At 38.6% G+C, this 10,717-nt stretch overlaps 1 protein-coding gene across 1 annotated transcript in view; it reads right to left on the bottom strand.

The window, feature by feature from the left end:
* The window catches only part of AP3B1 (adaptor related protein complex 3 subunit beta 1), a 283,869-nt gene that overhangs the window by 15,371 nt on the left and 257,781 nt on the right, over positions 1 to 10,717 (bottom strand). Inside the window, exons 24-25 of the mRNA XM_045285085.1 lie at positions 10,038 to 10,122; positions 4,113 to 4,210 (exon numbers count right to left, since the gene is read on the bottom strand). Coding sequence (XP_045141020.1) covers positions 4,113 to 4,210; positions 10,038 to 10,122 — 183 coding nt within the window. The remainder of the gene's footprint in view (positions 1 to 4,112; positions 4,211 to 10,037; positions 10,123 to 10,717) is intronic.

Raw genomic sequence — 10,717 nt, 5'->3', positions numbered from 1 at the left:
ATATACTCCAAGCGGCAACCACTACTCTCCTGTAGACATTTTGTTCTGGGAATGAATTTAAGAACGTAACCAAACTTGTGGAAGAAATCTGACATTTAGGACTGGGGCTGAAAAGAACAAACATTATTCTAATAAATGCCATCTATCTGACCCTGGGCCACAAGTCACATATCATCTCTGGATTATTTCAAAAAAGTGATCAATCACTTTTGGGAAACACTATGTGCAAAAAAACACATTAGCAAAACCAAAACAAACGGGGCGCAGTGTTTCAGATGCAGGCCCGCATGCCCAATTTAGTTATTCACTGCAAATGCGACCTGGTGAGCAGTATGAAGAGCTGAACCGCCAACACAGTGAAAAACAGAAAAAGAAAAAGAAAAAGGCGTGCCATCTGAGAGTAAACCCAACTATCTGCCTTCTAACAAAGAGCCGCTTTTATTAACCACTTTCAAACTCGGGGGACACTGCGTTCGTCTGAGATGAGTTGACTTCAGTATCAGGCAAGAGCTTTAAGCACTATCCAAGCAGTCCACCGGCTTTTAGGGAAGCACAGAGGCTGGCCTAGCACCGCCGCCAAGAGATGTGTGCACTCATTTAGGGCTTAAACCTTCTCCATTAAGCTCTATTGAAGAGCAACTGCTGAATAAATGAAGGCAACTATGTTTATGTTAAAAGCCTGTTTCCCGCAGCATGTAATTAAAGGAAATGTTGTACAAAGCCAGTACTTTTGTCGAGCTCCTGTAAATGGAAAGATGGATAGCACTCAGAGAAGTGAATGCATTGCTTCATATTTAACCTTAACACTCTTGTCATTAATGGTTTGTCTAACTTGTTCTATAAAAGACAAGGTACTGCTCCATTGAAGTAAAATTTAAAAAATCAACTAAACCATGCTTTTCAGAACAGAAGATTCATTATCGTCAGCTAATGTATTGGCATAAAGCAAAGTAACATCCTATCAAGGAAGGCACACATTCAATCTGCCTGCCCACCCCCCTTTATTTTTAACTCATGCTGTTTTATTGTTATAGGCAATTTGTACCACTCAGCATGACAGTGTAAACGGAATCAAGATTAATTTACATGCAAAAGAACACTTAGGGGAGCCGCATGGTAAGCAAATGTATTGTCTCGATTGCTGAGGTGGAAAAAGAACCTGGAAAGGAAAAAGGTGCTCTAATTAAGGGGCATCAAATATGATTGCTTGTGGTAGTTAAGGGCCAGAAAATAGTAAATGTCTGACCATTTAAAGAATTAGCATCTTGCTAGCTAGGAACCCCAGAAGATGGACGCATAAATCATAATAAAATTAAGTAAACAGTGAGGGCTTTCTTCCCCCGAATGAAAATACATCAGGTGTTCTCACATTCACAAGAAGAGAAAATCTGCCGAGGTGCCAGGGGAAAGTTTCACCTGCAGAAACAGACATCCGGACACTGGGCGGCTGGAGAATGCGCAATACAAGTAAAACTATTGGGAAAATATTTTTTGTCACAATATGGATTTGTTGCTCCATTAAGAATGATCTAATTTCTGGTACAGGTAGTGGATAGCATTTAATTTAATTTAGCTGTAACTAATTGCTATACTGTAATCTAAAAAATGTAAAATATTTTAGTGGAATAACATAAAAAATAAAAATAAATGTTTTCAAATTTTCAATTTAATTCAAAAGGAGGGAAAAAAACCCCAACAATCCCAACACAACATTGAGTAAAAGAAGGCAGCATCCAGCATGCAATCGGCTCAGGCCTCTTAATTAGTCTTGTCCAAGGAACCCAGATACATATATTTCAATAATCTACACAGATATTTGAAGTAAACAAGAGGGATCCCGTATGATAAGTTATGAAAGCATCCACAGTTAGGTTGTTAACTATCTTTACAATATGCAAAACTCAGAAACAAATTCATGATATGAATAGTTATCAACAACTTCAATATAAATGATAAACCCATTTTCCACTTAGCAGTTTGACTATAAACATACGTGCTTAGTCATGGGACCTGAAATAACAAAACTGATTAAAAAATTAATATGTATACTCTGTATGAAGCGTTCCTATTAAATACTGATGCACCATTAAATTAGACACGCCATTTGTATGAAAATAGAACTGGAAAAAAAAAAAGAAAATAGAACTGGATTCCCTATGAGTTCCTTCTAAATTAGGATTTAAACATACGAATTTATAAATAAGCTACCACTTATTTCCTACGGCTGAATCCTAATTAATATACTTAAGGCATTTCTTGAGTCTTAAAATACATACCATGTAAAATGTGACATTAAATATGTAAATTGGTTTTGAAGTAAAACAAGAGGTCAAACGGCATGGAAAGAATGACACACATACACACCTCTTCATGTTTATTTATATTGTACCTTCCAGAACTTTGCCAGGTAAAACCTGAGGAAATGGATTTTTATTCTGAGTTCATCTTTCCCATTAGTGAGTTAGTTATTCCTAGGTATCTTTAGTGAAATAAACTGAGCGTTACTTGGAACAGGGAAACAAACAAATCCCTGTGTAAAGTTGTGAATCGAGACCTCTATTTACCAAACCAGCGGAAATCTCTCACTCAAAAGATGCTGCTGAGAGACGCTTGAAACTGGCGGTAAATTTACCGGCAGCAAGTCCCACATCACAGAACGAATTCAGGAAGGCAGAAAGAATGATACAGAAATGCCAAGAGACTTGCAAGGATTTACAAATACTTCATATAAACAAATTTTCAAATAGCTTTATTCAGAGTAGCCTTTCTGCTCTATTAAACATAGCAAACAGCTGCCAGATTTATTCAGACAAATAATCAACAACCATAGGAGTAAAATGGCAGAAGAAAAAGGCATTTTGGCAACAACTCCACAGAGGACCACGGCTATTCTCCGAGTGCACCTCCGTCACGCACTTGCGGTTCTGTCTGGCTGGTCAGGGGAAACCCCTGTGTCACCGCAGAGCACAGAACATTTGATCGAAATATCAAGTGCAACTACAACCAAGCTGAGGGAGAAAAGGGCACATGAGAATCTGCCGCCTCTGATAAAGACCTGACTTGCAGTTCTCAACAAAGGGAGAATCCCCTTAGCCAGAAATGGGCCCCGGGCTCATTCGGTCACTTGTGCGCCACTCACCTTGGTTTGCTGAGCAGGTGTGAAGCAGACGCAGGCTTTAGCCAGCAAAGGGTAAGAATAGCAAATATAAGAATCAATTCAATTTGTCAGGGAAAAACAAAACCACAAAGGAACATTTTTGTCTATAGCAAGCACCTACTTCCAAGAAAAGCAAATACAAAGATGGTTTTAATTAATTTTTCTGAACACTTAAAAATACGGCATGGACGCGTAGTTTTTTTGTTTTACTAGTTTTACTGGTATGAGGTTCTCACTGTAGGATTCTTTTATAATGTATCTTTTACCACAGTGGGCAGCAAAGGATTATAGTTCATTGTAATAATAATAAAAAGGCAAACAACCAAAAAGCAACAACACGGCACTACGAAGACAGCAGGGGAAGGACCCCTCCCATGCCGACTCTGTCTGAGCCCAGCACGCGAGGTGGCTGCTCTGAGCACCTGTTCAGGGCACAATTTTAAAACGGTCCATTTATGGCATGTTCTGACAACATAGTGCTTCTTTAACATAGAATCTGGTAAAAAGAACACAGGTATTTTTGTGCACTTTTCGAACTTTATTTTGGAAGAGTAAGGCCCTCTAATGTGTGGAGGGAAAAAGACATTAGTAGTGTGTGAAAAATGGTTCTATAATGGAAGAAAACGCAGCAACGCAACACTTATAGTGGGAGGACTTTGGTGGGTGCCACATCCCTGGAATTTTCACTGATTCAAGGCACATTAGCAGGCCAGCAGGCCGATTGAAACACAACTCCCAGGATTAAAAAGTTGATTTGGAGTCACTTTCTTTTAAAGACTATTAATCCATTTTCAAGTATACCTGGAAGATGGACAAGCACACCTTTGTAAGAGCAAAACACTAGCCGAAAACGACGCATCTGTTAATGTGCGGTCGTTTGTTTTAGACACTGGCTAGGGAATAAGCACCGAGGAGTTGGGATTCAAATTTATATTAAATAGTACTTATTTCTCACCTTGCTCTTTCTTAAAGTCTTTCTCAGACAAGGCCACGGGCAAAAGGAGTTCTCCAACAGGTGGCTGGATATTAACACTGAAGCAATCATCCTTGGTACTAAAGAGAGAACACATCAATATATTTAGCTGATGAAATTGTTTAATAAACAAGCATTCTTAATGTGATGCGGCTAAGGAGATGAAAGTTAAGCATATGGCAACATATAGATCCTACTCGTAGTGGGTTATGCACTGGACTGCCAACCACAAGGTTACCGGTTTGAAACCACCAGAAAGATGAGGCTTTCTGTCCCAGTACAGACCAACAGCCTGGAAGCGCATTGGGGCAGTTCTCCTCTGCCCTCCAGTGCTGCTCTGAGTCGGAACGAATTCGATGGCAGTGGGTTTGGTTTTTTGGGATCTCCCTTGGCTTCAATATCAGTTAAAAAAAAAAAAAAAGGGCCTGAAAAGTTTCTCAGCATATTTCCACCAAAAATATGAAGTTACAATCATATGACACAGAATTAAAAAAACAAACAAGCAAGCAAGCAGCAAGGGTAGATGGGGACTTTAAAAGATCATGGGAAAAAACCTAGTATCTTTTAATTCCACTTTTTTCATGACCTTTTTGAAGCACCCATGCCTAACCACTACCAGAGGAGTACTTCAAATAATATTTGATCTTCTTAGTGTGCCTCAAGTGTAGAGGATGAAGTGATTTAGCCTTAAATGGGTAAGAGACTATTTGAGAAAATTTGATTTTTTCCCCATAAACAATAAAATAGGAGTGATCACACCGTTTAGGTAGGTGCTGATTAAATATCCCATCTGCAATATTATTTCTTAAAAAAAAATCTGTCTAGTTGTAATTATGTGCAACTGACTAGATTTCCACTCAGAGCAACCAGGAAGGGCAGAGTAGAATTGCCCCAAAGGGTTTCCCCCTAGGCTGTCATCTTGGAAGCAGATCACCAGGTTTGTTTGTTTTGTTCTGTTTTCCCTCTCCTGAGGAGTGGCTGGTGGGTTCGAGCTGCTGACTTTGTGATTGGCAGCCCAGCACTTAACCATTGTGCCACCAGTGCTCCGTATTTTCTCGTGGTCACTAACATTATTGATCTGCATGTGGGCAAAGCTATTATTTCAAATTACAACTCTGTACCTACCTCACATTGATCAATATTGAGTGCATTTATTTTGTTTAAATCCCATGACGGTACTATCAGTTAAAAAACACTAATCCTGCTTAAACATTTTAAAAAGTTAGATGCTTTCTTAGATGTCTGAAGCCAAGTAGGTAAGTCTATCAATCAGGAATGTTTGGCTGCAAATCTACACACTATCCAACCAGCATTTTCTGGGAGTTCATTCCCATAGTAGTGTGCAAGAAGTGTGAGCATCAGCAACAGCTGGATCAATGGCTTAGGGACGCTTTTCGGGACTCAGGGGTCTCTAACTATCCTTAGAGTGCCAGTGTTCATCCTCATGGCTGCTGCCTCTCCAGGCGCCAAGTTCACGTTCCAGCGAAGGACAGTGAGTGAGGGGGCAGGAGCAGGGACCCTCTGAGCCAAATGCACGCCTTTCCCTGTGGAATGGACTTCTAGTTTATTGTTTTCCAACGATTAGTAGGAAAGCGACTAGGGAGATAGAGATTGTAGATAATAAAGATCTAACAGCTATATTAAGAAATACTTGGAAGTTTACTGATGGAGGATTGGAAGGGCAGAGATAAATGATACATTATGAAGAAAATACCTAAAATCCAGTTTTATTTTCTGTTATTATTTTGCGTGATCTTTATAAGCTTCTCTATGTCTTGCAGCCATGTCTCAATCCACCTCGTTCAGGGTCTTCTGTTTTGCTGCCCCTCTACTTTACCAAGCATGAGGTCCTTCTCCAGGGGCTGGTTTCTCCTGATGACATGTCCAAGTACTGAGAAGAAGTCTGGTCACATTTGCTTCTGAAGGAGTATTTTGGTTGTCCTTCAACGTCAATGGCACATTCACTCTTCTTCAACACCATGAGTCAAAGACATCAATTCTTCCGAGGCATCCTTATTTCAACGTTCAGTTTTTGCATGCATATGAGGTGACAGAAAATTCCATGGCTGTAACAGGCACACCTTACTCCTCTCACAGTGACAACTTTGCATTTGAACCCTTCAAGAATCTTTTACAGTTGATTTGCTCAATGCAATATGTTGCTGGGTTTTTTGATTGTTGCTTCCATGGCATTCCTTGTGGACCCAAGTGAGATGCAATCTGGGATGACTTTAATGCTTTTCTGTTTGTCATGATGTGGTTTATTGGTCCAGCTGTCAAAACCTGTTTTATGTTCAGCTGTGAACCACATGGAGGGCTTCAAGTCCTTTTCATTTTCAGCAAGCGAGGTTGTGCCATCTGTATATCTCAAGTTCTTACTGCGCCTTCTCTAATCCTGATGCCTAGTCCTTCAGAAAGCCCAGCTTCTTGGATCATTGGCTTAGCATGTACATTGAATTGACTAAGTGTGCACAATGAAACACAGGAAAGCACCTTTCTGGTGTTCTCTGCTTTCAGCCAAGAGAATTTGATAATTTCCTCTGTCTGTTGGATTGCCTATCTCTGAAATAAGCACAAATATGGAGCTCTTTCAGTCCATTAACTGGACGTTTCTTGGCATCGATGACTAAGTGCATCCAGCATCGCATCCGCTGAACAAACAAACAAAACATTTCAATTGCCGTTCTGTCGGTTCTTGCAGCCTTGTTTCCCACCAGTGCCCTCAGAGGACTGAGGGGTTTCCATTTCTTACAGACCATCGTTTCGATCGTATGTTACCTTCTCATGTTGTTGAATGCTGCTCAGGTTATTTTTGGTATAGGGATTTGGTGCATTACTTTCATTTTCTCTTGATGCTTCCTGCATCACTCATTAAAAAAATATTTCATTGTTAGCTCCCTATTTCTCCCCACCCCACCCCACATCCACTTTGCCATGCCTTTTTCCAGTTACTGTTATATAGATTTACCTTTCCTGGATTTCATACACAGATAATCATACAAAACAAAACACAGTCACACAAAGTAAGCAAGCCCACAAACAAACAAACTTAACAACAATGACCAGAAAAGAACAGATAGCCCTCAGCCAGAGAGAAAGCAGAAAATATTAAAATCAGAATCAAAAGGAAGATCAAATGATAGGGTATTACATTTTAACCTAATTACATCTGCCATAATTGACTTTCCAATGCTCCCTGTATAACAATGCTATTTATATCCCCGACCTATGTGTGTTCAGGAGGGGATTCACCAGAGACTTAATCCATGTAGGGACCTGCAAATGGATTTTGGGCTTCCAGTGTCCTTCCGTCTTCTGCAAACCATGTGTTCACCATTTGAGCTCTGAAAGAATTCCTTCTGAATTTGGGTTCTATTGTCTTTTTTTTGTTTTCCTCTTTGGTCCACGGAACCCTTCACTATCGAATCCAAAGCTTGGCTCTTTCCCCCACTTTCAGCATGAGGAACGGTGACGGCCCCTTTCCTTTTGGCTTTCTCAGAATTCCAGCTCTTGGCACATTTCATTATAATACTCTATTCTGTCTTTCCAAGCTCTCCTTTGAAATATCTTGTTCAGTTCTTTTGGTTCATCATATTTTCCTCTTTAGCTACTGTATATTCAAGAGCAAATTTCAGAGTCTATATAACAGATCAAATTATAATAATCACAAAGAATTAATCTACAGGCTGTAAGAGGATCATTTTACTGTGGTTTCTTTTCTTTTAACAGGAGTGTAACTGAAAGCATTAAAGTTCCATATTCTCAGCACTTTTTTTATCATCATATATAATTTTATTTCTCATAATTTTAATGTATCGCATCATATAATGTATTTAGAGGAAAAAATTCAATATCCACCACTCTTGCATTGCCCCCCCCCCTTTTTATTGAACTACCAAGTCTAACACAGCACACCACCAAGCAAAAAGTGCTATTTACTATGCAAAACGCACAGTCAGTGATTGGCATCTAAGTTCAATTGATCTACCCATTACCACTATCTCCCTACCCCCACCAGCACTACTATGAAGGTATTGATTTAAACACTGTCGATCGGTTTCCATTTTCTGATTTTGGGCAGGCCAATTAAGAAAGTGAGTAATTGTGATTACATTGCTTCAGGATCAATTACAGTTGATGTAAAACAAAGTGCTCTTTTTGGAAAACATGAATAAATAATTTTTGATCTAGCATGCTTTCATGCTTAATAAAATATCTAATAAAACCTAAAATAAATACCAAATTGTACCTGCACAACAGAGAACTCTGAAAACAAAGAATATACACATAAGAAAAATATTGATGCAAACACTTATAATTGCTATGGCTATTATCTATATAAAATAAATCCATCTTTTTCTGATAATTAATTTCGGCGAAATTAAAAAGAGAATAGTTCAGTTGCACTCCACAATATCAAATCCAATCAAACACTGCCTACATGTTCATCCCCACAGGGACTTGTTCAGTTATAAAAGGCAAAGTGCAAATCCTGCCCAATGGATTACAAAGGAAGTCTTTGTAAGTAAAAATAGTAAAAAATCTCTTGAAATAAAAATGGAAGTTTCTTTATGTAAGTTTATGAGAAAAAGGATTTTTATTTTAAAGTTCTTAATTTTGGTTTAACTTCTTACATGAGCATCGTCATTGAGCTCACATTGTCCAAATCATTAAAACGAATACACCTCTGGTGCTGGAGGCAAGTCTATTCAGAGTGATGTTACCCATAGTCTGAGCTTCAGCAATATTGATCTGTGTTGTTTGTCTAATAGAAAAATAATAAACAATTACTAGGCAATGTTGGGAAAAGTAATCAGTTTTTATATATCACTAATACAGCAGACCTCCCCAAACATAAAGGTGATGATCTGCATAAAAGCAATGTGCTATGCTACACTGCTTTCAGCCATCGCTGCAGGGTCTCAGCAATAGATGAGGTCAGAATGGCTGGTAAACGGAAAAGGTATATGGAAAAAAAAGCCAGACTCGCCATTTCTAATTTATAAATTTATTTTAAAAGTACCCATTTTTCCTAAACTTGGAGATTTTAAAATCATAACCAATTATCTTCTAGGCTGGCAATACCTGAGGTACATGAAATATCTTCACTCTCTTTAGAATAAACACAAAGCAACTTCAAGTCAAGATATCAAATAAAGCCTTGGATCAGAAAAATATTTACAAAATGAGCTAAAAAATAATTCTCATAGGTGCACAAATATATGTTTGCACTAATTTGCTAGAAGCATCTACATTTCATCAAAATATATGAAACATTACTCAAGTATACAAAATACAAAAAAAATAAATAAGGGTTGTAACAGGAATATGGCTTTCAGTAGAATCCTCACATTCTAGAAAAAACGACTAAATTTTAATAATGAAAGATCTTTAGCATATGATCTAGCTTTGAAACCTTTGCGAACTACCTGAATGTGCTCCTGGTGTCCGTCACACCAGTTCCAAGTTACCGTAGAGAGAGAGAGATAAAGAGCACAGGTTTTAGTACTGACATAGTAATATTCCTTTTAAGAAGCTCAAGAATAACAAATAAGATGATTCAAAATCTATCTTCTCAAGAACACTGAAGTTTTTACTTTCTCTAAAATTTTTTTCATTAATTTACAAATGGTAGAAGCAAGATGTTAAAGATTACTTAGCAGTGGTTTCTTCCTTAACAAATAAACTCCGAATTTCAATCGTAGACTATAATGGTTAGGTGTGTAACAAACACTAAAATCATATACATTGCACAGAATTTGCACAAATATCCCACGGCAACCTGAAAACTGTCACAGAAGAATGTTTGCTTAAATACTTGTCTCTTGAAAAAAAGACATGGAAGCCGGGTGTGGGGTCTGCTGCCCATGGCAGGGAACATTACATGCAGAGGACAAGTGAACTTACCACAACTGGAAGCTGGCAGTCTGAGTTGAATCACAAAAGTCAATACCCATTGAAACAGTAATGGATCCCTCAGGCTCAAGAGATTCTAGGAAATGAGATAATTTAGACATGAAAACACGGAGAACGTAAAGAGGCAAACTAAACAAGGAGAATGTATGTGATGCCTGTAGTTAAGTTAGGACAGTCAAGTTCTGCGATGGCTTAGAAATTTCTCCAGCGAAGAATATGGAAGCAAGTTATAAAGTGACCCCATTACCCCGTTTTAAAGTCTACTCATTTTTCAGGGGTGGGGGTAGGGGTTAGATCAGGATTTCGTGATATTGCTTTTTGGTTGTTTTTCTGTTGGTTTGTAAATTGCTAATCAGAATTAAAAATAAAAACAAAAACGAAAAGGACTTCTGTCACACGTGGGGTCTCCCTGATTGAGAACTTAGAAGCTAGGCCTCCCTCTACCCAGCACCACACTGCAGTAGGCTGAGGGCACCCCTCTCTCTGCGGCAACCCTTCTCTCCCCTCTTTTCTTAGTTCCAGGCATGTGCTAAAAACATCGCTACTTGGATTCTTCTCTCCCAGCCTTAGATTTTAAAATTATGTTAAATACCGGGTATACACGTGTATAAGCCACGTTTTTCATGCAGTTTTGGTGGTATAATTAGGTGCCTCGGCTGATAGTCGGGTTG

The sequence above is a fragment of the Echinops telfairi genome, unplaced genomic scaffold (genome assembly GCF_000313985.2).
Source record: "Echinops telfairi isolate 266 unplaced genomic scaffold, ASM31398v2 ScPeMD7_7469;HRSCAF=8507_1, whole genome shotgun sequence".
In the NCBI taxonomy this organism is placed as follows: Eukaryota; Metazoa; Chordata; class Mammalia; order Afrosoricida; family Tenrecidae; genus Echinops; species Echinops telfairi.
This window is presented reverse-complemented; position numbering and strand designations above follow the sequence as displayed.